Source organism: Chlamydotis macqueenii, chromosome 23 (assembly GCF_036417535.1).
Source record: "Chlamydotis macqueenii isolate bChlMac1 chromosome 23, bChlMac1.mat, whole genome shotgun sequence".
In the NCBI taxonomy this organism is placed as follows: domain Eukaryota; kingdom Metazoa; phylum Chordata; class Aves; order Otidiformes; family Otididae; genus Chlamydotis; species Chlamydotis macqueenii.
The window spans coordinates 4,205,787-4,233,124 of NC_141578.1; the positions used below are offsets into that span (position 1 = coordinate 4,205,787).

General features: G+C 52.9%; 3 protein-coding genes and 1 long non-coding RNA gene across 8 annotated transcripts in view; 2 read left to right on the forward strand and 2 right to left on the reverse strand.

Annotated features, from left to right (window-relative positions):
* Nucleotides 1-1,548, forward strand: part of ITPR3 (inositol 1,4,5-trisphosphate receptor type 3) — a 41,255-nt gene extending 39,707 nt beyond the window's left edge. For both annotated transcript variants that reach the window (XM_086765426.1, XM_086765427.1), the window contains one exon: nucleotides 49-1,548. In XM_086765426.1, the coding sequence (XP_086621552.1) occupies nucleotides 49-117 (69 nt within the window). In that variant the 3' untranslated portion in view covers nucleotides 118-1,548. The remainder of the gene's footprint in view (nucleotides 1-48) is intronic.
* Nucleotides 1,549-1,942: 394 nt separating this feature from the next.
* UQCC2 (ubiquinol-cytochrome c reductase complex assembly factor 2) lies at nucleotides 1,943-6,095 on the reverse strand. Its single transcript, XM_086765660.1, has 4 exons — nucleotides 5,928-6,095; nucleotides 3,236-3,310; nucleotides 2,827-2,896; nucleotides 1,943-2,121 (listed from the first exon to the last, which is right to left on the reverse strand). The coding sequence occupies exons 1-4, from the start codon at nucleotides 6,063-6,065 to the stop codon at nucleotides 2,027-2,029; spliced, it is 378 nt and encodes a 125-aa protein (XP_086621786.1). The 5' UTR covers nucleotides 6,066-6,095; the 3' UTR covers nucleotides 1,943-2,026.
* Nucleotides 6,096-6,147: 52 nt separating this feature from the next.
* LOC147597992 (uncharacterized) lies at nucleotides 6,148-7,575 on the forward strand. The gene is made up of 2 exons (XR_015260989.1): nucleotides 6,148-6,432; nucleotides 6,784-7,575. It is a non-coding gene; the product is annotated as an uncharacterized LOC147597992 (long non-coding RNA).
* Nucleotides 7,399-24,599, reverse strand: IP6K3 (inositol hexakisphosphate kinase 3). 4 transcript variants are annotated; one of them, XM_086765657.1, is made up of 6 exons: nucleotides 24,505-24,599; nucleotides 17,150-17,477; nucleotides 12,155-12,371; nucleotides 10,962-11,134; nucleotides 10,121-10,296; nucleotides 7,399-8,965 (listed from the first exon to the last, which is right to left on the reverse strand). In XM_086765657.1, exons 2-6 carry the CDS (start codon nucleotides 17,346-17,348, stop codon nucleotides 8,495-8,497), a joined length of 1,236 nt encoding a protein of 411 aa, XP_086621783.1. In that variant the 5' UTR covers nucleotides 17,349-17,477; nucleotides 24,505-24,599; the 3' UTR covers nucleotides 7,399-8,494. The 4 variants fall into 4 exon arrangements, with proteins under 4 accessions (XP_086621783.1, XP_086621782.1, XP_086621784.1 ...); XM_086765656.1 differs by lacking the exon at nucleotides 24,505-24,599 and adding an exon at nucleotides 21,492-21,636; XM_086765658.1 differs by lacking the exon at nucleotides 24,505-24,599 and adding an exon at nucleotides 20,901-21,008.
* Nucleotides 24,600-27,338: the final 2,739 nt, after the last annotated feature.

Here is a 27,338-nt window from a genome sequence, read left to right on the forward strand (position 1 = left end):
AGAAAGGCCTGGTTTCCTACCTCACTTGTGTCCTTGTTTGAACTCCAGATGACAGAGCAACGGAAGCGCAGACAAAGGATGGGGTTTGTGGATGTCCAGAACAGCATGAACCACTGAGACACAGAAGCAGCATCGGCTTCACCCACCGAGGGGCTACACACGTGTATCAGCTAAGGAGGCTGTTTATTCTTGGGTTCCAGGCATGGACATCGCGGTCTGAGAACGACAGACCATGTAGAAAGGCTTCACAGCCAACGTTTTCCTTAGATCGCTTGTAAGCAATTCAGGAACCAGGGACTGGTCAGAACCCCTCCCGCTACCTGGACCCACAAGTTACTCATGCCCTTGTAGGAAGATAAATTATACAGGACTTTTATTCCTCATTGCAATAACTCTTTATTTTGCAAATGTGGAGGGTTGTATCTTTATCTCCATGTGCTACATTCTGACGGCTTCCACCTCAGGTGTGGTGTAACTAGCTGTAGGGCTGCAATATTTAACTTATTCCAAGAGCGGATCTTTGCAAACCAGCCATCGCATTTGCTGTACCCGCTCCATGCTGATCCCTCTCCATTTACAGAATTCTGTTCGTCACTGTGGTGCAGTAAAGAGCAGCGAAACTCAAGGAGATGGAGTTAATTTAACTCACCAAGCCTGTACTAGTGTGAACTAGTCCTTTGCCTTCTGTGGACCAAGGAGATCTGGGCAGTAGTAGCTGGAGACTGCAGGTTTACAGGAGTTCACTGTGAAGGGGTGTCCTGTGTTTTAGTTTCATCTCTGATGTAATGTTTTACTTTTTTGTTTTGTTTTGTTATTGTTGTTACTTAAGAACTAAAGTGTAAATTGCCTTAACTAAATTAAATACAAGATCATGTTATAATAAAAACTTAAACGTGGTAAAGAAAGTGCCCTTCCTGTGCACTCTGCTATGCAATGGAGTTGTTATAAATAGAAGAACAGAACAATCCAAAGACCCAAGCTGCTCTACACCCCAATGCTCTCAGCTCCAGCTGTTCAACAGTAAACTGTAGCATGACGCTGCAGTCAAAAATTGAAGAAGAATGCCACCATGAAGAACTACGCTGAACACCAGCCTTGTTTTCTGAAACTTTTGGATTACAGCCTGCTGAAAAGTTTCAAATTCTTTCACTCCTTGCCAGGAAAAGTTCAAACACATAAAAAGGAGCAGCTGTTGGTGCTGCCTGGAGCCAAGCGCAGTCCTGGCATAGCTGTGTTCTAGACGCTCATCCTTCCCAAGCCAAGCAGTGCTGCAGCCACCCCAACGCCAGTCCTGTGCCTCTGCCTCCCAAGAATAGACACTGAGGCAAGCATTAAAGCTTTAAAAAGGAATAAAGATAGGCCAGAGCAATGGGCTAATCGCACTTGAAATGTGTTTATGGCCCTACATACCAACATGTCATTAAAACCTATCTTTATCCCTCAGCTCTGCAGTAACCCAGACAGAACCTTCTCTTCAGGCTGAGGGACCGCTGCATACAGCTAGCTCACCCAGCAATGCCCCGCTGCGGCATTTGATTGAAATCTCAGTTAAACTCTCACGCTGCTCCACTGTCACCACAGTAAACACCCTCAGTCCTCTCAGAAGGAAAATAAACGTGCTTATTACAGTTATCCCTCCCTCAGTGTCACTGGTACACAGTGCTAACACACAAACACAAGCGTGGCTTCTTACCTTCACAAGCAAATTTAAACCTAACAACAGGGTTGTACCTACTTGCTCTGTGCAGCTCCTGGTTGTTCCAGTTCTCGTAACACAAAGGATCTGGTCTGACACCACAAACTTATTTCTTCTACACTACATTGCTCCACTGTGGTTTCAGCACAGATGTGCTAAGCTATGGCCTAGATTTGTCAGGAAAAAGAAGAGGGAGCACTAAAAGTGAAGGGTGTAAGGTGTAGGTCCAAACAAGAATGCTGTTGCTAAGAGGAATAAATGGTTTTATTCATGATGGCAACACAGAGTGCTTTAGGAATATATACAGCGGAGAATCTGGGAGTTAGCCTATCACTTAGAGTCCTCTTCAGGTTTCTTGGCATAAAACTTTTCTCGCAGTTTTTTCCATGTGCCTTTTTTCATGTCTTCCATCTGTTTCAGAATGTCTGCAAAAGCAGAGAGAGAGAGAGATGGAGAAAGAGGAAGAAAAGCAGAAAACCAGAGGAATGAAAGCCCTCTTACAAAAGCTTTGCCTTACATATATTTTCCTTTTTTTTTTTTTTTTTTTACTTTTCATCTTAATGAATTTCTATTTCAGGGCCTGAGGCAAGTTTGTTTTCCTTTCCAATCAATTGTGCGGGGAGTCCCTTATCACTAACAACTAATATTCAGTTTCCACACACTGCAATCAAAGTTAGGAACTGGAGCAGAACAAAATTGCACTTAATAAATACATGCTCTGGCTGAGCGTATTTCTGCACCGTGGTGCCCTGTTTTCTCTCCAAGTCTAATTCAAAAGGAGAAATACTAAAGGGAATTGGAACATGGTGAAACAAAAGCTGAGGATTTTTGGAATGATGCAGCAAATATGCATTTCTTTCACATAGCTCCTTCTATTTGATCCCAAAGAGCCCTTGCAAACCCTCCCCACTGCAAAATACAATCAAGTTTTTGCCCTGATAGTTTACTGAAGATCTCAATTATTCCTGAACTCAGTCCTCAGTAATCATCCTAATACACTTGCACGGCCGTTCCACTCTGTCCTTCAGTCATAGGTGTTTAGTAGAAGCGACGCAGTGAACACCACAGAGACTAGAATGTACTTCATCTGCTGCACTGAGTTATTCTCAGGTCGAGCACACTATTAGTACCTGTTGCTAGTATCATCTTGCAATCTTCTACTGTCACTCCAGTGAAGCTTGTGTCTTTCAGGCGCGGATACTTCATAAATGAGTAAGTAGGTAAGAGGAGAGGGAAAAAGATGTTACTTGTACTGCACTAGAACGGGTAAAAACTTCACCATACAGTAGATTTTTCAGTCAAATTCTAAGAATTCTGTTCTTCCATACCAAGAAGTACCGTCTGCATTGTTCACACGTGTTATGGAGGCCACAATGCCTGCAGCTTTCCCGGAACGACCAAAGGCACCAGGTAGTGCTGCACCCACCTCCTCTGTCTGTGCGACGCTGCCGGAAACCCCGCTGGGACGAGGCAGCCTGCTGCAGCAGGTGGGGACTCAGGCCCCCAAAAAGAGGGATGATGGCTAACGCCAAAGCTCACCTTGTTTTTGTAGTAGTTAGTGTGGATTCTGACTAAGCTCTCGTACATCCGGTCACAGGTCTCGGGGTCGGCAATCTGCAAAGGGAGAAGAGTATCACACAAGTCTTAATTTAAATCTCCGTAGCAAAACCCACCTCCTTTCAAGGCTCGTGAGAAGGACGGTCAAGGCGCAGCTTAGGTGACTTCTCAGTGCCACGCAGGATGCTCGTAACCCCAATTACGCTGCTGCAGAATGTAGATCATTTTCTTTCCCTTCCACCTCTCACCAGCTTGGCCCTCCGGAATAACAAGGCACAAGATTTCCAGAATGGACCTTAAATTCTGCTCAAAAAGATTTGACAGATCAACTGTGAATACTGCTGGACAGTTCTCTTCTCACGTTTACTGGCCACTGCTGTGAAATCCACGAGACTTCTTGCTCAAAGGTCAGTTTTGCCGCTGCTTTTATCCTAAAGCATCAAACAGGATAACGTACTAAGATGGAAGGTAGAAAATCCCGGTGCAGGCTAAAAGTAGTTTATAATTGATTAGGGAAAAGCAGCATGAAAGACACCGGACAGCTTGCGAGGCGTAAATGGATTTCTATTTTGGTCTAGTAAGTTGGAAAGATTTTGCTAATACCTAAACCTCTGCTAGGTGCCTCAGACAGGTGCGTCTGTCTTGCAGAGCCATTTATTTAGCAGCATGGGTGTCATGTCATCTTGGTTTTCTATTTTACAACGGGGGCCAGCCCGACCAGAACGCTGCATTGCTGCTAAATGACATCGAACATAAGTGATAAAAATGGAGCCGTAAGTAAGAACGGCACCAACGGGAACATGTCAAGATAAAATGACACGGCTCATTTGCTCTCGGACATCGGCACGGGTTCGGTGTAAGGCGGGTAATGTCGCCTCTGCGCACACCAGGAAAGCGAAGGAAAGGCTGCTGCAAGAGAGAGGACGTAGGGACAGACCGACTGGCGAGAATAAGCAGCATCCCACTGCAGGTGAGCTTCAGCCCAACCTGTCTTGCAGTGCTGTTTCTGAGGACCCTGACGTTTCAGTAATGACAGCAGAAACAGCTAGTGAATCATAGAATCATGGAACGGTTACAATTGGAAGGGAGCGTTAAAGCCCACCCAGCCCAACCCCCCTGCCAGGAGCAGGGACATCTCCAACCAGATCAGGTTGCTCACAGCCCCGGCCAACCTGGCCTGGAATGTTTCCAGGGATGGGGCACCCACCGCCTCTGTGGGCAACCTGGGCCAGTGCTCCACCACCCTCACTGTAAAAAATCTTTTCCCCAATGTCCAATCTGAATCTGCCTCCCTCTATTTTGAACCCATCACCCCTCGCCCTGTCACAGCAGGCCCTGCTGAAGAGCCTCTCCCCACCTTTCCTGCAGCCCCCTTTGGGCACTGGGAGCCGCTCTCAGCTCTCCCCGGAGCCTCCTCTTCTCCAGGCTGAACAGCCCCAGCTCTCCCAGCCCGGCCTCACAGCAGAGCTGCTCCAGCCCTCTCAGCATCTGCGTGGCCTCCTCTGGACCCTCTCCAATGGGCAGCAGAGACAGTATCCCCCCCTCCACCCCGTAAAATCAGCAAATCTTATTCCATGTGAATAAAACAGGCATTAGGCTGATAAAGTACCCTCTGTGGTTCTAGTTCTTTTCTCAGACATTCTCCCTGCTGTCTGCCAGTACGTTTCCTGTTCCTGTATTAAGCCTTTATACATACAAATTGCTATCAGCGCTGCGGGCATCAATTTAGATTTTCAGGACGAGTGGCAGCTTTGGGATCGCGTAGGCAATTGGTGCAGCACACCCCGCTGTCCTGAGCACGTGAAAAAGCAATAAGCACTTTCCACAATGTCTGCTGCAGACTATTCCGGTGACCAATATCGAATGAGGTGCCTATAACAGCCCCCTGAAGTAGACAACGCGTATCTGGAACAATGTTTTTATGCTCAAAAGGGCACATTTACATTCCACAGCAACACCTCCAAACCTGGAAAGGTCTGCAAGCCCCAATCAAACATCGGCTTGTCTGATTTATTTCAGCACCGAAGCTTAAACTCCAACACAATTGCAACTGTAGCCGGAATCCAATTCTCTAACTTCATCCTAACAGCGGCAGGCAACGTTGCATTTCTCTCTGCACACCGCATCGCACTGCATCACCCTATCATCACGGCACATGCTAATAAACACGCTAATTAACTTGATTCCAGCGCGGCACCGATGGATTCCCGGGAATGGGCTTCTCCAAGGCACATAAATGGTGGCTGAATCTGGCACACACCACAGCTTGTCGTGTGCGGGGAACATGCTAAGCGGCTGCTGGGGCTGTTTTAAAGGCCTGTTCTGGACCCTGAGGGAAGCTCTGCGGGGCCCTGGGGAGCTCCGAGGGCTCGTTTCACTGCAGAGCCCCGCGGGCACAACCTTCTCCTCAGCTGCAACCGCGACAGCTCCGAGGTGGGGGGGGTGCCACAGGAAAAAAAACCACAACCGTGCCAGCGCCAAAGCCAAGTTTGCGCCCAGAAACGGCCGCAGCCATCTCTGAGAGACCGTTAAACCCTCTCGCCCCCCTAACCTGGCCCGGAAACCGCCGGAGGCCGGGACGGAAGAGACGCCTGCGCGGCGCAGGCCCCGCCTCGCCACCCCCACCCCGAGCAGGCCGCAGCCGCCGCGGGGGTGCCACCCCCTCCGCCCTCACCTGCGTGTTCTCCCCCTCCCGGAAGGCCTGCGCCACCCGCTGCCGCAGGAAGACTCCCAAGTCCCGCTGCCGCTTCGTCTCCTCCACCGGCCACTCCTCGCAGAGCTTCAGGAACCGCCGGTACCTGGTGGCCGCCATGGCTGCCCGGCCATGAACGGGTCACGTGACCTACGGCAGGCGAGAGGCGGGGGGGGGGGGGGCTGCGCATGCGCGGCGCCGGGCTGTGGCTGGCGGTAGGGCGGTGGCGGGGGGAACCGGCCCTGTCCCGCAGCGCAGCCCCCACCTCGGAGGGCCGCACCGAAAAGTAGGGCTGGAGGGGGCTCTCGGGAGGCTGCCCCCAGCCCGTTCCCGGGGGTGCTTTCGGTGAGGGCAGGGAGAACTCCCCGGCGAGGCCCCGCCGGCCCAGGCCGCTAAAATGGCGCGGGTCGAGGCCTAGGGAGCGACGCTGCTCTTCGCCAGCCCGGGGCGGGCTCACCGCCTGCCCTGTGTTTTTCAAAAGCAGCTGGTGAGCAGCCTGGCTTTGCCCATTCATTTCCTAGATTGCTGCCAAGCGCCCTGCTTTCTGCTGCTGGCAAAGGGATCTCGCTCCTGCGGTGCTGCAGGTACCGGGGCCTGGCAGCCAGCAGTAATAGCTACCTTAATGCTTGGCTTGTGGCCGTTTAAAAACCTAGAAAGTCTTGCTTGTTTTTCCCCTTCTCCACGCTGAGTATGTAAGGTTGTATGCTGGCTCAGAGCCCTTCCTCTTGGCAGGCGAACGGTTAAATTCTTAATAATTATTGCTGTATCTAAGGGGTGAAAAGGGAGGGAGCGGGATGCCTTCTATCACTATTCAAGCAACCTACCGTTTTCTTTCCAGGAGCAGCGGCGGGTGAGGCACGCAGCCAGAAGGGGTGTTTTGCTCGGCTGCCGAGGGGCTCAGGCTGCCGGTGTGACGCTCACACCCCTCTCCATCCTTTCTCACTCTCGGACCCGCCGTCCCGGTGCGCGCGGCCGGCAAGAGGCCCAGCAGCGACGCAGATGCTGAGGTGGGTCTGTACAAACCTGCTCAGCAAAGCTCTTGCCAGCGCTGATTAGCGGGAGTGCAGTGCACGTGTGTGAGCCAAGACCATTGAGGACTTAATCCTTGCACTACTGAAGCGGAATGTTTGTGGCTTTTTTAAATGCAGTCGTCTGAGTTTGTGGGCAAGAAATATGCAGCAATGTGAGCAGTATCCAGTAAATAATGAGGTCCTCCCAGATGGACTTTAGGCCAAATAAAATAATGCAACTGGGACAGATGACTTAAATTTTCCGGCTATAAATTGCAGCAATTCACCAGCTGTATGCAGTAAAATACAAGTGAAAGGGTCTCCCTTGAGATCTGGGGTTTAAACCTGTGCAAAAAAACGGCTCTTTTCAAAACATACCGCCCTACACAAAAGATAACGTAACTTGTGGGTGCTCTGGAAGTGAAAAAGAGATGGACAAGAGGTGAGAGTTACTTAGACAATTTTATTTGTATCCCCGCTCCCCAGTAACGGGGTTCTGTAGCTCTATTCCTTGTTATTCCTTGCGTAAGGACTTCTCCTTCAGGTTTCCCACAGCATGCAGGAAGGAATTATGTTTGTTCCGTGATAATAAAGTCCATCCACAAAAGCTGTAAACATTATTCTGAGTCTTTTGTTATTGTCTCCTTCAAACACACACACAATATTTGTATCGCACAGTTTCTGGGTGACCTTTAATATCTAGTCCCTGACTTCTTTTTTTTTTCCCCTTTTTTCCTTTTTTTTAAGCAAAAATACCTTGATGTGAATGTCTTTTTGTGACTGGTACCTGACAGAATCATCGCATTCCCATACTTCCAGCCCCTACAGAGGGGCTTAGAAAATTTTTTGAAACCTGCCCTGTGACAATCCTGCAGGGATATGAAACCTTTGCAAGGTCCAGCTCTTGGTCTGAGGTCGCCCCGCTCTTACACCTTACGCAGCGCAAGCACCTCCGCGGCGGCTCACGCGTCCGCGTGCCAACACCCGCGCTGCACGGAGAGCACCCGGCCGTCTCGCGGCGCTGGGCGTGCGGAGCGTGAGTGTCGGGGTGCGCAGTTGTTTTTTTTTCTTTCCCCTCCCGCTTGTGTCTTTGTGTTCAGCCCGAGTTGAAAGTGATGCCGCAATCTGTTCAGACCCGCCGGGTCGTTTTATTAGTCCCACTCAAACGCACAATGTCTCCTCAGTGCGCTTGGCTTCCGAGTGCAGAGGTGAGCAGGTCCTGTTCTATCATTAAAACTCTTTCAACTCTTTCTCACAAATAAACCAAGGACAGCGGTAAAGCAAGAAAGGAGAATAAATCTCCTGATTGATTGCAGGCAGAACAGATTCTTTCAGCTCTTTGCTTTTTACGCTTGAGTTCAGTAATGGCACCTCGCGGTTTTTGTGCTTTCCTAGCAAGCTGTCCGTCCTCTCCTTCCAAACCGTGCGCGTGACATCCAGCAGCTGTGCGGGTCCCGCGCAACTGACCCAGTGCGGTATTTTTTTTTTTTTCTCAGGGCTATCGGTCACTAGTAAATCCAGGCTATTTCACAGACTTCATCATTTTCCTTCCGAGATATTGTGAAGGATTTTGATGAGATTCTCCAAGCCGAAAATATAGCCGTGGTCTGGCCCGTCGTAAGCGGTGTGATTGCACTTGGAGCCTTTAAAAGTGGTGTGGGCGAAGTCGATCATCCGCACGTCAACTCTGGAGTGATGGGCGCCGTGCGCCGCGGTGCAGTTTGTTTTTTGGAAGTGAAGGTGATTATCCAAGGGTGCCGCGTTCTCCTTGTGCTCCCGGCCCTCATAAATGATGAGAAGCGAGCTGGAGTAGAACCGGTAAGAGCTTTGCTTCCTGATGACGGACAGCAGAGCTTTCAGCCGCAGGATGATGGGCTCCAGCAGATCCGTTCGGAGGTGGTTACCGTTGCACAGGAACTGGCGCAAGGTTTGCCTGAATCCCTCCGGGGAGAGTTTCCTGCCGTAATACTTGTCTTTGCAGAGAAAATGGCCAGTGTCTGCTTGGTACACCTTGAGGAAAGAGAGCAACAATCCAGATTCAGTTGTTCGGTTTACCCAAAGCTCTGGATTTCACCCTAATCTAACAGGTTCAGACCTAAGCTGCGGAACGGGACGCAAATCCTCTGCAATCTCACAAGATCTAGCGATGTACCACAGGCTTCTCGCTGAATCCCACCTCCTGCCTTTTCTGGAGGTTTAAACTGTTCGCTTTAAACCAGTAGTGCAGATTCTTGTTGTACTGCTATAAATCACCCCTTTGTGAAACCCGAAGAGCCGTAAGTCACGGCTGTGTCACTGGTGATTTATAGGGCTCTGTTTTCCCTCTGGCTGTGGTAGGAGTTTGCGGTAGCACAGGGATACCCCGGTGTCGTACCTCCTCGTGGTACGTCATGCACGGGTAGCGATAATCTTGCTTTCTTAAACACAGAGAGACAAGATGTAGAAAGAAATTTGTATGTGTGGCTCTGGTAATGCTGAGTAAGAAATGAGGGAGTGCATTTAAAATTGGCTCACACGCCAGTTGTAGTTTAAAGGATAATCTGCTCAACAGAAGGATGTTAGAGAGCGGAAAGGGACCCAGGTTTTAACACGGAGTGTTTACACTGCTGTGTATGTGCTTTATAATCACCGCTCTCATAATTATCCTCCAGGCACAGCAGAACAACATTCTGAAACCTGCTGGAGAAGCGTGAGTGAAACAACAGCGTGGTTTCGGTTTCTAGGAAGGACAGTGATTTTGAGAGCAGGAAGAACCACAATATTTAGCACAAAACAAACCCCTCGCTCTCACGGCAACTGGATGAGACAGCTCTGCGAAGGCAAGAGCAGGGCAAGGGCTGCTTTGTGGTTTTTCTTTATTGTGCAGCAGCCAAGCGCTGAGCGTGAGAGGGGAATCTGTGCTCCTGCACAGGCAGATTCTCAGCTGGGGTGAGCTGGTTCCAGCTTCTCATACTGGTGGCAGGGTATGGGGTGGTGCTTATGCACCCTCTCCTGTTTGAGGACAGGACAGGCAGCTGAGTGGCCAGTTCCTACAGCCTGGGCTTGGTGGGAGACAAGAATGAAACTGCTTCAATGGACAGCAACAAAGAGTCCTTTTAGATTTCCAGCTTTGTTTAAAGCTGTGTGTCGGGCAAACACCCAAAAAGGACTGAGGCTCCACCTTACCTGCATCCCACAGATGCGAACGCCCAGAGACGCCGAGGTGCTTTGCTCACACTTCTTGATGTGCCGGGCTTTCTTCTCCTCTGAGGCATCATCGCCGTGCTGCCGCGTTCCCATCTTTAAGTCCAGGATGCAGGGATAGTTGTATTTGGACACCACGTTTTCGAGCAATAGAAACTCTGAACGTGAGTTAAGGGCAACACTTTCACATTCTAATTGAAAGAGGTCTTAAATCAGAGCAACTGCTGACGCGCTCCATAATAGCTCACAACTGTAATGAGACTTTCTGAGCCAATTTCACCAACATGTCATTGCTATCGGCCCCTTGCTGCCAATTCCAGTTAATTTACTGGAGTACAGTCCTAACAATTAGAGCACCAAGAGCTCCATTCTCCAGTGACACCATCGCCCCGGGCTGTCAGTCCGCCACCTTGCCTCGGTGCTGTGCTCTCTCCAGTGGGTGTGGGGGAAGTTGTTAAACTGTATTATTCACATGACTGGTGGGTAATGAAGTGTAATAGGAAAATAAAAGGCGAGGCAGCTGCTAATGCCTATATAGTTGTGTTTTTAAATGTATGCCAAGGGGATCCTTGACTTATGCAGAATACCCATTACGGGAGGTTTGTTTTTTTTTTTTCCTTTTTTTTTTTTAGACTAGAACAGAAAAGAAGGGACCTACGATGATCATCCAGTCCAACTCAACAGCGGGAGAAGATAACAGAGCAACTATATTCTCTATATTCTGTATTTTCCCGGGGACTGGGCAGACTTTACAACATACATTGATTACAAACTGCGATTTGTAGCCAAGACCATGTTGAAGGGGAGAGAGGAGAAAGGATACGATGAAGTTTGTTCTCATTATGCTTGGAGGACATGCGGTTCAGGTGCTGCCTGTGACAGTGCAGTCCCCAGGGGTTGGAGCTGTTTCTTTCCGGCTGGTTTCCATTCGCATCTTCCAAAAGCGGATCTGTGCGGTACTGAAGGTCTGGCCTCAATAGCACCTTCCCCGGGCAGCTAGACAAAGCACACAAAGGAACACGTTTGGTTTCTGAGCTCCAGAAGAGAATATTTCCTTCCCTCTTCTTTTGTAGAGCCTCAGCCCTGATAAGGTAAATTTTCAGGGACTCTCAAAGGAAACACATTCATCACATCCAACCTGCGGAGATCCCTTTTTTTCACTCCATAAAAGTAATTTTCAGAAAGCCAGCTATTGCTGGGTGCCAATATTTTCTTTCATTATAATTTCAAAGTGTGCCTGGCTCCTATGAAAAGCGCCATTCGTAGCGTCAATGACCGGGAATCTCTATTTATCTACCTAACGGGCAGAAAACCAGGCAAATTGTCCAATAGTAGGAACGATTCCCAATTTAAAGGGTCTGGCTTCGAGGAGTGGGGGTGGGGAGCCAAGAGGAGGTTTGTTCTCCTTGGAGGGTCGTTCCTCGATCTCGCACATCCATAACCCGTCACTCCCGTCACGCCGAGGGCAGTGGTTTCGCAGCGGCGATATTGCACCCTTCAGTCACAGCTGACCTCGGTCTTTCCTGAAACCGTTTGAGATGAAAGACGTCTTGCAGAAAGCCTCCGCAAGCCCTGAGGTCGCAGCGTGCCTGCGAGCACCGCAATGCCTTTCCGAGACAGCTCTCCCCCGGGATGAGGACAGGATCGAGCCACCCTTGACCAGCAGAAGGGCGTTACATGCTGTGTGCTTGGCGGCTGTTCTCCCGGGGCCTCTCCTCCTTTCGGAGCACGCTGTGCCCCGAGGAAATAGGTTTAAAGCAGAGTTTGAGGCACGTGTTTGAGCAACAGCAGCTCAGCGGTAGCCAAATCTGCCCCGCTCCACCCGCAAGCCAGGGAAGAGATGAACCACGAAGCCACCAAGCTGGGTTCTGCGTTTCTTCACCTTGGCTGGGCATTGCTTTTGCTCACTTTGCCTGAAACCAGGAGTTGTGCCACCAAACCCAGCCCAGTTAGACTCTACCCAAAGCGGCGAGGTGAGGACCAGGAGGAGGTTTGCAGGCAGCAGCAGCCCCTCACCTCTCTTTGAAGGTCTTGGCCAGCTGCGTGTGACTCCACTTGACGAGCGCGTGCTCGCTGCCGGTGCCGGTGGCCCACTTGCATTTGTGCCATAGCGTCACCGAGGAGTCGCCGATGGCGTTACTCAGCCGGGCGCAGCTCTCTGTCTGCAGGCTAGGGCTGGCCATCAGGGTCAGGTTGCCGAGGCTGTCCTTTTTGAGGTGCACCGAAACGATGCCTGGACAAAAAAAAAAAAAGGGGAAAAATTAAACCAGAATGAGATTAACCCCTGTGTTACCATACAGGCTTGGCCTGAGGTGGTCCAGCCCTTCCTGAGAGGGCTGGTGCTTAGCAGGACAGCCACCTCCTCAGGTTTTAGTGGCCTCTCACACCCATCCCACTCTGATTTGAGGCCAAATAAACACCATTAGCCTGAGACTCTGGCAAACAGCCACAGGCTTTTCTAACGATCCCTCCTCTCAAGGCTCAGCTTGAAGCCTCCCTCCTCTAACTCATAGTCCTTCATCCTTTGTCCCTCCAGGCTCCGCTACGCTGCAGGTGCCCCAGCAAAGACCCCCCTGTTAGACCCGGAGCTCCCGGCTTATTTACAACAAAGGATTTAGATCGCGCTTTTTAAGATACCGGCAAAGCTGGAAATGCTTTTCATTGGCAGGAAGCAAAGGGAGGGTTGGGGACCGGGAATTTTCCAAAGACAACCAGCGTGCCAACTCCCTCCTTTAACTGGAGAGCCCCCAGGAGCAAGGGCAGAGGCACGTCCACCTGCACACGGTGTCCGTGCATCGTCTTGGTCGTGTCCTTCCCCAAGCACTGAGCACCAGCACCCAAACGCCCGATGGAGGGGACCGGATCCTGACGCACCCGGTGTTCGCACCCGAGGAGGAGCGTGACCATGAATGGGGATTTTTACATCCCACCGTAAGTGCTTAGAAACAGCACTGTGTATTTTAGCACTGCGATTTTCCCTGACTCCAACGGGAATCACAGGGCTCAGATGCCATCCAGCCCGTCACATATTTAGCCCTGTCTCAGCCCATCCCTGGCGTGGGGACGGCTGCCTCCGCATCTCAAATGGCAGAGCTGGAATGGCCACGGCCGGCGTCCCAGACGGCTCTGACCTTTCTGGGAAAGGCTGATAACCGCAGTCCTGCTCCCGCAGCCCCCCGGCAGGGCTGTCTGAGCCTCTCAAGGCAGCGGAGGCATTTTGAGAGCATCGCCCTTTGGGGCTCGGAGGGGATGCCAGCCGCATGAGTCAAACCCTGCTGCTTTCAACTCTCGCTGGGGTAAGGCAGAGCCAAAAGAGGACGGTCGAGGCGGTTGGACCAGTGAAATTCGTCACTGGAAGAAAAAAAAAAACCAACCCTGTTAGCAACACGTGGAGCTGGGGTTTATCCAGCTGTCCCCAGCGTATCCTCACTGGGACTGCTGGGCGCGGCGAGGGAGACGCGTTTCAGCAGCTTAGCAAACAAGGCAGCTCTGCTCTCTCAAGCAAATCTGCCAAAGCAAATTAATACGCAAAGTCCCTTCTCTCCGTTTAAAGTGAGGTGATAGTGAGTAAACACAGACAGAAGGATTTGCCCTCTGCGTGTGCGCAGAGTCCTGCCTGCTGAGTTTTGCTGACTGGGGGAGGTTTCCACCTCCCAAACCACGGGAGCCCAGTGTGTCTGCAGCCACCGGCCGCCTCCCTCAGAACCGGGGTGCCCATCCCTCCCCGGGTCCTGCGCCCCAGAACCCCCCAGGCCCAGCTGTATTGGGATGCGCTTCCCTCTCGCCCTCCCTCCAGTCCCTCTGTCCAGATCCCACAACCATTTTGCTGTAAAAATCAGCATTAATGGGAACAGCACGCCACGGCAGGCTCGGTTAAATCGGCTAATTTTGCACTGACATGGGCGAGGAATACACACAGGCTGCTCTGCCAAGGGAAGAACCCTAATCAGGGGATAAGCAGTATTTTTAGCCATCCCAGTCCTTTGCTCATGGTTGTGGTGAGCACAGGGACCTCTGTCTTTTCCTCAGGTTCCAGCGTTGCCCACCTTTCGCTGAGCCCCATTGGTAAAAAAATCCATATTACGAATAACTGAGAGCCAGCAAAATTCCTATCAGCACAGACGCCTGCTTTGAATTTTCAGGGGAAGTAGGCAGGAAACAAAAAGACAGCGTATCTTTTCCCTAAATCAAAGCCTTTTTTTTCCTTTTTAAAAAGTCACAGCGAGGTGAACGGAGCGATATGCCTCAGTTACGGCGCTGTGGCAGCCCGTAACCTTAAAAACTGTCCCAGTTACAGATCTGCAAGTCAATGGAGCTGGGCTGATTTACATAGTGCTGACAATCCGGCCCGAAAAACATTATATATAGTGTAAAACGAAGAGTTCTTAAGTATCTTACATGAATATGAAAAATAATGAGGAGATTTTCAAAGGCAAGAAGGAGCAGTTAAATTGCAAGGGGGTGTGATCCTCTCGCCCCTTCCAGCTGAAAATTCTGCCTTCGTGAACCTACGTCTCAGCCTTAAAAATACTTTTGTTTCCTGCTGTGCGTCCGTACGGGTTTTGTGAGCGACCTGCCCGCGCGAAACAAACCTCTAACACCTCGCTACCGACCTGCGGGCTTATTGCGATAAGAAAACATCTATCTGGGAGCAAAGGTGTGCCTGGGTACTTGTCTCTGCTGGCCTTTCAGCGTCTCCAAAACCGCAATCCCCCTCCCGTCCGGCACCAGCGAGGCAGCCGGCGGGTATTTACGGGTGCTCTCACCAGGCCAGTGGCATCCCAGTGATCCTGGGGAGGGTTTTGCCATGTAGCTCTACCCTCGTGGATTTATTTTTAATTTTACAAGTGCGTTTATTTACTGCCGCCTGCAACAGGAATCTGAGCAGAACCGGGCTTGAAAACGAGTCCAGCATCCCCGTGCGAGCTCCGCTCGGGGCAGGGCGAGGTTTGCACGGGGTTGGTGCGGGGAAAGCCCATCCCAAGGTCACCAACCTGCCCGAAATGCTTAAGCGAGCGGGAGACTTTTTTTTTTTTAAGCAGCCGACGCGGTGTTGGATTTGAATGATGACATTTGATCGGCATTGCGCATAATGTCATCATTACATAATGGTCCCCGAGCCGTCGTCCTCCCCCCCCGCAGCCTAAGAATAGAGATGAGGAACACGGACACGTGTGAACGGGTGATGAAGTCCTCAGGATCATCCCCCCCGATGCGCATCCCCCCCCATCGCCCTCGTGGGAAAATGTTCCACCTCCAGTTTACCCGGCAGTCAGGGCTGAGACAGTTAGAATAAAAAAAAATGCCAAATTGGAGAAGAATTGCTATTGAATTACCCCTCCTCGCAAAACTCACCGGGACTTGCCACGGAAGGGTAAAGAAGACCAAAAAAAGTATTAATAATATAATTAATAATTAATAACCAGGCCACCCCTGAACTGATAAGCTGGCGCTGCTTAACATCTTTATCAGAGAGACGGAGCAGGGCTCGGCTCACCAGCACCCAACCCTGGCCCCTGCAAAAGAAAATTGCTCAGAGGGAGACTTGTTTTCTTTCTTAAGCATCTTTTGAATATTGGCCCATAAATCTGCAAGGGCCCCGGACTTCCTCGGGAAGGGGGGGATTGGATTGGAAGCGCATCGCCACCGCGGCTGACGCTTTTTTTCGCTCTTTTCTGTAACGCTGAAGGCCCAAAAGATATTTTAAGGTTTTAGGTGACAGCTGAGCTTCTCGCCTTTCGCAAAAATCCAGGGTCAGGAGCTTTATGAGCAGCACAAGTCTGGCGGTAAAGGCAGAAACAGCGAAGGGGTAGGGAAGGGAGGGAAGGAGGATGGCTATAAAAAACTCTGGGACCCTCACAGACACCAAACAGGGATTTTTGATAGCTAAGCTGAGAAATTCAGCTGGGGAAGTGGCTCAGGGCAAGGAGAGCCCGGGACAGGGGAGGTGTTTGAAGGTGGGGACCAGGCAGCGATGGGGGCACTGAGCAGAGGGGCTGGTGGAGGCTCTTCCCCATCCCAGAGGATCTTGCTGGTGGAGGACAGCGGCCTGGAGGTGATTTTTAAGAAGGTGAGTGATCTGTGCCTCTGGTTTCCAGAAGCCAGAGAGCCAGAGGGAGGAGCACCCAGGAAAAGTGATGCCGGATACATCCCTGGGCTGTTTTTTGGGCTCAGTGTTTCACAGTGGCCCAAGGGCCCACCCTTCCCCCAGCTCACACTAGTGCCAGCCCTGACCCTTTCCTTGCCGTCACCAACTTCTCCGTCTCTGGCACAAACCTTCCTCTCCTCTAAAACCGAGGCCTGGAGCAGCGGGGCCGAGCACGTGGGTCAAAGCCATCCCTGAGCCCAGCTCCTGGCACAGGAAACCTTTCTTGCCAGGGGATGCTAATTCAAAGCGCTGCTGCACAGAGCGCAGAATGTGTCAGATCTTGGGAATCCTGTTTTGAGCCGGACTCTCCTGGGCCCTGCCTTCCCGCACCGATTCAGTGCCGCCCTTCGCATGCCATCCGGCCAACCTAGCTGGGGCCGTGACCTGCAAAATCCTCAACGCACACACTGCTGGGAAACCCCGTCCTATTCCTGCCCCTTGTTCTGTGTTTTCTCTGTGTTTGCCCTCTCTGTCCCGCTCCTACGCTGCCCAGGCTCTCTGGGAGGGGATCGTGTTCATGCTCTCCGCCTCCCTCTTCTCATACCTATGCCCCCCAAGAACTGACCAATTTCCACCCTATTTGACATAACAGGAGTCCCCTGTGTTACCAAAGCCAACCGCAGCAGCAAGGGGATGGGTAGAATGGGAGGATGTCCTGGTGCCATCAGCCAGCGCTCAACCCTTATTAGACATCAGAGAATCCCCCCCCCCCCCCCCAGCCACAGAGACCCAGGAAACCCTCCCGGTTTCACAGAGCAGCTCCTGTGCACGCGTTCAGCCGGGAATGCAGAGTCCCAGCCTCAGGACTCATCCTGGCGACGACGCTGCCAGCCCTGAGCTCCTTCCCCAGCACCTCCCCTTACCTTTGTACTGGGGCGTGAACTGCCGCATGGCCAAGGGCTGCGACTCGTAGAAGCTCAGCTCCTGCGAGACCAAGGGCTTGCAGACCGTGTGCTCGTCGTACTTCATCATGCTCATGTGGCCGCCCACCTGATGGACGAAGGGCTCCAGGAGGACGGCGGTCCTGCTCTCCCCGGGCTCCAAGGGGCTCTGTCCCACCATGGCGCTGGGCGGAAGGCGGAGGCGGGGGGCTCGCTCCCCTTTAGTAGCAGCCGAGGGGGATCAAAAGCGGAGTTTGGGACATCTGTGCTGGGCCAGTTAACACTCGTGCTGGGTTTTCACTGATGGTATCTGCAAAACAGATGTAGGAGGGCATGAGGAAGGGGGATGAGCCACTGCTGGGAGCCCCAGCCTGAAATGCTGACTCCAGAACAGACTCAGTATAGACCTGTTGGGGGCAAAAGAAACAGAGGGGAACGATGGAGAAGAGCTATCAAATTAATGCAGCAGCCTCGTCAAAGCAGCCGGATCAGGGCATTCCTTGGAGCGGGAACGCCGGGTTATTAATACGCTGTACTATTGACACCCCTTGCTGTGAAACAACCCCGGTTTCCCTTATGGGACAGTGTTAACGATGCTCTTAGCCTTTCCCAAGCTAGGACATTCCTTGCAAAGGAGGTTTATTAATAAAGCCTCTGCGAGCTCACGGCCCCCGGGCAGTCCCTCGCCTCCTAACGCTGCTGACGGGGTTAGCAACATTTTCCGCACTTTCTAAAGAAACCCCGGGCTGGGACATTCCCTGGCAGTTAACACCAGAGCAGCAGCAGGAGCGTTTCCCTCCACCACGCCGACACGTGGCACGATGACGTGTCAAACCAGCACCGAGCTGGTTCGTACCCACGCGCCGGCTGCTCCGGGCTCTGCAGCCCTGCCCTCTGCTGCAGCCCAGAGGAGCATCCAGCAGCAGATCCGTTCCTGGTTCTAGCCCCTGAGATAAATTCCTTCTCGATTTTGACAGCAACAAGTCCTGGCTCTAAAACAGTGAGGTAGGAAAGCACGGACACGGACCATGGCTGTGCCGCTCTGCCTCAGCAGCAGCACCCTGGTTTCTCTCGCAAGCACCCAACGACACCCACTCATTTGCTTAATTATTCTTTGCAAGGAGCCCATGGATCGCTCCGGCTCCGGTGGAATCCCATAGCCGTTGAAGACGATGAAACGGCAGCTGAGCTGACCACGTTTTGTGATTCTAATATTTACACTGGAGAAGCAGTCTGGCTTCCCACCATCAAAGCAGTAAAACCAAAGAAAAACACTCCAGACCTCAAACTACAAGGGATGCGGAAAAAAAAACCTAAAAGAATCCTTTTGAGGACTGGTCCATGTTCCTGCAGCCCTCAAAAAGGGGTGTCCAGAGCCCTGGTTTGCCTGTCCCTGTCAGAAGGGTGACGTTCTCCTTGTTCCTCTAGCTTCAGCCCAGCTTGGGGAGTTTTGCATCCTGTTTTTGCCAGCAAAACCCCAGTGCAGTCGATAATAAGGTCTTTGGAAGAGCCATTTCTTTCTAGCGAAGCCTCCAAGATGTGCTGATGGCTGAGCGACACGGCCTCTGCTAAGCCCAAGCCTTGCCGGGACCAGGGCAGCACCGCCACCTGCTCCGTGATGAGGAGACACGGAATAGCAGAGGGATGGTGACATCTCCCTGCTCACACTGAAATGCAAATTCCTCATCAAACGAGCGCTCGGCGCAGGTCCCCGTTTTGTTTTTGGCCTGGAGTGGGATGAAGTGGGAGAAGAAACGCTCCCACCTCCAAAACGCGCAGAGCAGCACCATTATCTCCCCCTCCACGGTGGTTTCTTTTTTTTTTTCCCCTCCTTTTTTTCTGCTCTTTCATTGCGGCACACTTCGGAGAGGAGTTTCTACTCCACAATTACCAGCACGCAGCGAACAAAGCCAGGCCACTCATCAGAGTGCTTTTCAGCCGGGGAAGAAAGCGGCTCTTCAGAGCTTTTCTAGAAGGTAACAAAAGCATTTAGCATTTTGTTAAGTTGCGGCAACTTTGAAAGAGGATTTCTCCCTTGAAAGCTGTGGGTTTGTTGCTATTTGGTTTTTATTTCCCTCCTCTACTTTAAAAAAAAAAAAAAAAAAGGAGAAAAGCAAAAAGCAAGCGGGTTTGTCGTAACACCTCTTTGGAGCAGAGAGAGCAACACGACTCCAATTTATTGCTCCACGGACCGGCCAAGGCTGAAGCGCTGACAGCACACCTGCAATTCCAGCAACCTGGGCATTGTGAAGAGAATTGGGGGGAAAAAACCCCACAGCGGGATAAGGCTCTTAGTGTTTTCTCTTAAGCGAGATTTGCTGTAAGAGAAAGGGGCTCTTTTAATGCAGGTTTTGTTCTGAAGCATTCGGAGCAGATAAACGTTACCGCAAACACCGAGCGCCTTGAGCTCCTCCGAAATGAGACGCTTGGAATGAATCACCTCTGCCGACTCCGGTTATCGCGAGTGCCAAAAGATATTTACATCACTGAAAATACGCGGAATTACGGATAAATCCGTATCCTCCAAAACAAAATCAGAAACCTTGAATATTTTCCCCCTAGCTAAAAAAAAAAAAAAAAAAAAAAAAGGCAACCAGGCACTGCAAGATGAAGAGGAGCCAAAAAATATTGAGGAAGGAGAAGACTTCTCTGCATGGAGAACTCCTCTCTCCAGAAACAAATCCCTGAGATACTTTAAAGCATCTGCAAGCACGCGCCTCCCCGGCTGTCAGAACGCACCAGCTTCCCAGCACATCGCGGCGGCAGCGCTGGCCTGGGAGCGATTTGCTTTTCTAACGACCGCGAACGCAGCACGAGCCAGGGCTTTCGGGGGCGCGGATCGCCGGGCACCGTTACCCTCTGCCCTGCTCTCGCTTAGGGCCAAACGGCGGAAGACCCCGAGCCAAAGAGGTTATATACTCCCAACTCGACACGCAGCCAAAAGGAATCGAGCAGATTAAATTCTCTAATCTTTAATTAGCGCCTGCTGCATCCCAGCCCAAGCGGAACTGTCGCAGCTCTGGGTCTGACGCGGTGCAGGCAAAACGCAGACAGCCTGGCCCTCCGCAGAAATACTTTGGAATGTTAAAAAGCAAAATCACTTTAAAAAACAGGGCTCTGTCAGCACGGGACCGTGTTCTTGGCCTTATAGATCGCGGTCAGCACCTTCAGCTCGGGGGCACCCACTCCCTGGAGCATCTCCCAGCACCCTGCTGCGAAGTGCTGCAGGGTTCTGCGAAATTTTTTCGCTTTATTAAAAGGCAAGAAAATAACTTAGGTATTAATTTGAAGAGATCTGTGTTCCTGTAGCACACGACAACGGAGCTGACCTGGACTCAAAGCCGTTCCCGCCCCGAGCGCCAGCCCAGCTCCAGAGCGAGGAGCAGCTCTGCAAAGCCCAGTCGGCCCATTCCCCTTCAATCTGTGGCCTCGCGCCTCCAAACTCCGCGACGCCTCGGCCGTAAGGAAAATCCTGCCGGTTCCAGCTCAGTGCCCATCCTGGCAGGGCTCGAAGCAGACTCGGGCTGTTTGCACGGGCAGGCAAGCGGCTGCAACGCTCAGGAACCTTCCAATCTGCCTTTCCCGCGCTTCCCTCGGCTGCAGCCAAAGTCAGAAACAGTTGCAGGGCAGCATCACGCTGGGAGCGAAAAGCTCAGCTCTCAGCAAGAAACCCAGCTAAAACCATCCCGCCACAAACCCTTATGTGCCGAAATCCCCAGCTCTTTTATCTTACGCTTCCTTTCCTGAAAGAAAATGATGTTCGTAAAGTTGACGAGCAGTCCCCACGTCCCTCGCGGAGAAGATGCGGTGATTCCGTTTGCCGCGCTGAAGGATTTATTTGGCTGCTCTGCGGGAAGCAGCGGGATCGGTGGGGAGGGATGGGAGTTGCGTTATCCGGGGCTGGCGGGGTGCTGACAGCCCCCTGCCCACCCCCTGGGCTGGGGGGGACACGGTGCCACTGTGTCCTGCAAGACAGGGCACAGGTCCCCACATCCCCCTGCCCTATTTCTGCCCCTCTGCTGACCAGCCCCGCGCTTTCCAGTGATGCCATGTGAGTGACGGAGAACCGAAAGCCACCAGGCTCATTTTTTGCAGACTCCAAGAATCTCAGGGTTGCTCCAGAGATTCACACCAGCCCCCCCCCACCCCCGGGTGCCGGCTGTCCCCCTCACTCCCAACCCTTCCCGCAAGCTACAGCTGCGCTCGGAGCCTTCCTAATAATCACCCACCCGCTCTCCAAAATCAAGCGCTAGTTCATCCCGCCCTCACTCGCCCTGCCCTGGAAGGTGGCCGACGCTGACGGAGAAGCCACCCTGGACCTCACCTGCTGGGTGGACGTCCCCGGTCCGGGCTCGGCGGCAAGCGTGGGCTCGGGGTGCTGCCTGGGCTGGGTTTCTCGCTGCTTCTCGCTGTGGCTCGAGTATGAGAAATAAGGGCGCGGGGGGAGCCCACGGACGTTTGGGCCGTCACCTGACTGCCGCCTCGGTGCTGGCAGGCGCCTGGTATGTCCGGCTGACAGCTGAGCTTTAAACGGGGGGAGCAACACCCTTGGGTGTTAAAGGAAAACAAAGCCGCCTGAGCAAGAGGGAGAAGGGGCCAGCCGGCTTTCCGGAAAGCATGGCCACGCTCCGGCTCCCTTGTGCAATCATCTCTCCAGGAAAACAACTGTTGCTTTTTCCCGGTCTGTTTTCCAACATATCGTTTGTAAAAGCCCCCCCGGCTCGGCCCCGCTGGTGTTTGTCATCTCCTCCTGGGAGCGGGCTGGGAGCGCAACAGGGAGATGTCAGGGGGCTGGCGGGGGGAGCGGGATGGACACCGGCTTCACGGAGCTCCCAGCAAAGAAACCCACCGGCTCTTGGCTGCCCGCGTGGGGAAAACACGCCGGGGCGACGCGGGGGAGGACGGGGCAGAGGGGCTGCGATGGCCGGATGGAGGTGGCGGTAGGAGCCGGGATGCCGCGGGACAGACTGAACTGCTCAGCTGAAGGGGTTTGGCACAGAAAAGCGACCGACGGCAAGGCGGGGCAAGGCACGGGGGGAGCCCAGGGTTTGCCCAAACCACACAGCAAGAGATCAGGGAGAGGAGCCCGCAGCCACCCAGCCCCAACCCTGCCAACAGCCTTGTGCAGGGAAAAACAACACCCTGGGACCGCTGGGGGAATGGAAAAGTCCCAAGGAGCTTCCTGCCAGGGACGGATTGTCTCCTCCAAGGAGTCAAGGACAGCACGTGCTCCCCTCCGGACCCCCTCCGCCCGCTGCTGGGCATCCTCTCAGCACGTGCTGAGCGCGAGCTTGCTCTGGACGTGCCGTGCCAGCCCCTACGTCCCAAGAAGACAGGACCCAGATATTATTTAGGGGATCTGGGCATCCCTCAGGGCAAGGAGGGGGTGGTGCCCGCTCTCATCCCCCCATCCTGGGGGACTCGGACCGGTCCCCGTTGATAACTGGAGGACATCAGCAAACCAGTGCCCACGACTGGGGCCCCAGGGGCTGCGATGGAGAAGGCGCTGCGAGGGCTTTGCAGCAAAACAGCAGGAGGTTGGGAAGATAACCTTGCTGTTGAGATAACGATTGATGGATGTGGTAATTCTCGCTAACTGGAGGGGAGAAAACAGGCTCACGAAGATCAGAGGGATCGAACCAATGGTCGAGGGCAGAGGCCGAGATTAAAGACAAGGATGAAACAAAGACCCTGATGCCTGAGCCCTGACTTCCCCCTGCTTTATGCTGGTGTTTTAGCTCAGGAAAGTGCTTTTTGGGTTTGTTTTTTTTAAAGCTTGGCTTCTGAAGGAAAAAAACCTGACACCGGGCGCTCTGCACGGCCAACCATGGTGCTAACAAACGGCTTCTGAACCCATTGGCCAGCCTCAGAAAAATGCAACAGAGGCATCAAAAATTCAGGGTGTTAATTCCCCTAAGGTACCTCACTGCCTTCCAGCAATGGGGTGAAACGTCCCTCGGCCATGATTCGGCGCTGCTCGGCATCACCTCCTCTGCGACGGCCCTGGAGCGGCTGGAGGCCAGAGGAGAGAACAGACTGGGAGTAAAGCACACGGGGCTGGGGAGACTGGGTGACCTTTCCAGGCAAGGTGCCTTGCTCGGCTGTGGGAACGCGCTCCCGTCCTCCCCCTGCCTCCACATCATCCCTGATCGCATCCCCTCGGCCGAGCAGCTGAGCTGTAGGTTATCCTAAATGTCGCTGCCGTGGGGTTGCGGAGGACTCGTGCTCGGTAACGCGCCCCTGGAGAGAGCTGGAGGTTTTTGGTGGCTTTAGGTGCTGTTAAATGGGGCAGCGGTCACAGCTAGGGATGCCGGTGCCGACCCTGACCCGGCTGCTGCCTTCTCCATCCCACTGGGCTGTGGTCTCTGCTGGGCTTGCCTCCAAACCCCTGGCTCTCCTGGGATGTGGGTACAGGTGACAGCCCAGAGCTGTCGCGGGGCTCAAGCACCTCTTGCCCTTCAGCAGCCGGAGGTGCTCGCTGCAGGCACCGGCTGCCTCTCCTGTGCAGCTGGAGAGGGCTCAGCATAGCAGGACATGGTCCTCACGTGCCACCGCTCAGCATCGCAGACCATCCCTGCAGCAGGAACACGCTGGTTCCCAGCATCTGCTGCTCCCTTCAACAAAATCAGGCTGGTCTTGGTGTTTCCTCCTCCTTTTCCAGGACAGATGTTGCAGGGCAAGTCTCCAAGCCCCCTCGCTGTGCCCGCCACAGGCAAGCAGCGAGTCCCAACGTCCCTTATTCCGTCTTTCACGCGCTACAGCGCATTCCCCCAAAAACCCCTGAAAAGAGAAGCCAAGCCAGAACGCAATCCCCAAACACATCAGGCTGTAAGTCTAATTATTACTGAGCTGGTGGGAGGGGGCCAGGCCCACGCCGGGGGGTCCCCTGGGCTCAGTGAGAGGCAGGACCCAGCACCCACGTTCACCCTGTGGCCCCAGGGAGCCCAGCGCGGGTATCAGGCCGCTGCAGCGCATCACCGGCACGCACCTTTCCGCTCTGCAGAAGCCCGTGCTGCTGGCCACGGGATGTATTTTTAATGTGTGTGTTAATTGAAGCAATCTCATTTTTATGTCAGGCGTATTGCCGGGCCGGGAGAAACGTCCTTTGCAGTTATTGCCCCGTTAAAACAAGCGCACGGAGGACGCCTGAGCCGCAGCCCGTGAGCGGCTGCGGGGTCCCCGCGCGGGGAGCCGGGCTGATTGCTGCCGCAGAACGAACGCAGAGGCAATTACTCAGCTTCTTGTAAAAAGCAGAGCGCTCTAAGGGGAGAGTAACCCCGTCTCCTATTAAAACTATGCTAATTAGGAACTAATTACGGACACAAAGATATTATTACCCTTGGCTAGCCCGCAGGCTGCAGCCTCAGTCCCAACTCCAAACGCGGGCTCCGGGCAGGCTGGGCACGCCGTCGTTAACGGAAGCGGAGGCCAAGCCTTGAGCGAGCCAGGACTTGGGTCCCCAGCTCCCGGGTAACCTCAGCAGGACGGAGCCTCATCCCGACGTGACCCGTGCAGGGCCCTTCTCATGTTAAAGGGCTAAATTTATATCCACGGAAGAGCGGGAGGGGAGCTGCGTGACTGAGGCTTGCCTTGGGCATTAAAGAAAAACAACAGAACCTGCCGAGGACGCGCAGCGAGCTGACACCGACCCCATCGTGCTGCACCCGTCCTGCTGGTGGCACCTTTGGGACTCCAGCTGGGAGCACGGGGACACCCCCGGGACCCATTTCTGAGCTGTTTTACAGGGAAGCGGCTCAGCCGCACGCCGCGAGCCCACCCTGCTCCCAGCCCCTCGCCACCCTGGGATGTTTTACTCTGCCGTCGCTGTTTGGATGCCGGGAGCTGTTTTGGAGCCGTGATGTAAACACCGAACCTGATCCTACAAGGGCTCGCTGCGAAGTGACACAGGGCAGGCAGGGGAGATCAGCAGGGGCTCCAGTGTCCTCCTGCCACCTGAGAGCGTGTCCCCAGAGAGCTGCTGCTCTGCCAGGAGCCGGGGAACGTGGGGGGCTCTGCAGAGCCCACGCTCTGCCCCTGGCTGAGACGAGCTGGAAGCCAAGCAAGGTTTCCCACACCTACCTGGAGGCCGTTCTTTAGAGGTTGAATGAAGTCACGGTGGAAATTCCAGGGGAGGCGTTGGGGAGCGATTGCTTCGGACAGGGGCGGTGCCGGAGGGAGGCTCCTTCGGGCAGGACTCACTGGCCGTGCTTTTTTCTTCTCTGGTTCACGTTGATCCTTCCAGGAGAACTGGCACAGCGCCCTGACTCTGCGCCCCATAAATAAGGCACAGCATCAGCTGTCATGTCAGCAGGAGACAAAACATTTAATGTGAAAGGCTTTAAATGGAAGCAGGAAATGAAAAGATAAAGGGCAAATTTTATTTTAGATTCCTTGTTGGTACATATTTTCCTTTCTGACAGTAAGGGGATGCGATGGCTTTATCAGCCCACCGTTGGAGAATTTATTTATAGAAACTTAATACTTTGCAAGAAAGTGGGAGGGGGATGCGAGCAGCTCTGGCTGAGCAAATGCAAGTTGTGAGGAGAGCGGGGCAGGGGGATGAAGAACCCAGCTATTCCCTCCTCTGTGAATGGTCCTGGGGTTCTGGGAAAACTGCTGGTACCACAGAAATTATCAATACAGCTTGCACGGAACAAGCAGGAGCTTGGCAGTGAGCGTGGCATGAAACCAGTCTTCTCTGCTTGCGAGATAGCTAATGAAAGAAGGGACACGAGGGGGGAAGACTATCTCAGAAAACATCACGGCAGCTTGGTTCAAAGCAAACATCCTCCAGCACATGCAATTACACCAAACTGAAGACTACTTCCTAACCTTGAATATATTTCAGCTGTAACTTCGCAACCTAGATGGGGTGAAAGCATCTGAACAGGAATGCAGGTTCAGAGGAGAGGATTTAGCCTTGCATTCCCTTTTGTTCTCATACCTTAGCAACAACTCGCTGCCAGCGAGGAGGTAGCCAGCTCCCTCCAACTGCCACGGCAGCCGCAGAGCCAACCTCCTTCTGTGCCCGTGCAAGTCTCCCCCTTTGTCATCCAGACCTCCATTATGAGATTAATTAAACGTTTCTCTAACCAAACACGAGTGAGTCAACCACGTCCACAGAAGTTACACAACGATGATTCACGGACTACTCGTGCCGTTTCAGGAGGAGAGTTTGAAGGAATTGAAACTTGTGGTAGCACACGTTCTGAGTCACTGACACTCAGGTGAAAAGCACTGAAAACACTCAGGGAAATGAACCCCGAAGACAACTCAGACTTGCCAGCAAGATGTGCTTATCTGGATTCTACTCAGCAGGGAAACTTGGGGATCTAGAAAATGGTTTAAGACTTGACGCTTTGCCTTTATCCTTGACATAAATATCCCCCCCTTTAAAGCGATGTGTAACAGCCTTGCTTAAAGCCTATTACCCCCTGGGACACAAGGAGGGAAGTGATGTGTCCAGCGAGAAGCAAAAGCCTGGGAGCAAGGGCAGGAAGGGATATCTATCCCACTCCAGCACTGTATCCAACGCTTCCCTCACTACTTCCCAGCACTTCACATCACATCCCAAAAAACAGGTGAGCTAACCACGGCCTGAGGATGCCAAACACATAGGGTCGGCAGCTTGGAGCAGTCGGGATTTTCTGCAGCGGCTGTTGGCTTCAGCCAGCCAACACGCGAGGGATTTGCCTTTCAGAGAAAAGCACAAACCACACGACGCTTGAGGCACCCTCACTCCGTTACCACGGACTTACCGCACCGCCCCGCTCCCTGCTTTAAGTAACGGCTTTATTATGGGCCACAGGAATACCGATCAACCCCCTAAACTAATATTTACAGTTTCACAACCCTCCAAGCTGTCAGTCTCTACAAAATGCAGGTAAACAAGCTAACTGCTTCCCATAGACAGCCCCTGCTTAACGCCAACTATTCCCCAAACGCAAATTTAATTTGCAACCAAACACTTGAGACCGCTGGCTATTGCATCAAGATCACCGAGGGTCACAAGGATCCACGTTGTCTCGTTAGGCTGTCACGCAATCCCCGCGCCATCCTCAGTCTTATTCTTAGAAACTGCGAGCTCCTCGGAGCAGGATCTATTTGATCCGCGTGAGCAAAAGCATCTGGAATAACCTGTGACTTCTCAATAAAAATAAAAGGTAACAAA

Bases quoted from the DNA above. Each gene is read 5' to 3' on its own strand.
- UQCC2 (XM_086765660.1), bottom strand. From the start codon at position 6,065: ATGGCGGCCACCAGGTACCGGCGGTTCCTGAAGCTCTGCGAGGAGTGG. The intron at 3,311-5,927 runs GTGAGGGCGGAG...CTCCCTTTGCAG, and splicing joins GGGAGGGGGAGAACACGCAG to ATTGCCGACCCCGAGACCTG. The intron at 2,897-3,235 runs GTGAGCTTTGGC...TCATTTATGAAG, and splicing joins CTAACTACTACAAAAACAAG to TATCCGCGCCTGAAAGACAC.
- IP6K3 (XM_086765657.1), bottom strand. From the start codon at position 17,348: ATGGTGGGACAGAGCCCCTTGGAGCCCGGGGAGAGCAGGACCGCCGTC. The intron at 12,372-17,149 runs GTAAGGGGAGGT...TTTTTTGTCCAG, and splicing joins GTTCACGCCCCAGTACAAAG to GCATCGTTTCGGTGCACCTC. The intron at 11,135-12,154 runs GTGAGGGGCTGC...TGCTTTGTCTAG, and splicing joins GCCAAGACCTTCAAAGAGAG to CTGCCCGGGGAAGGTGCTAT.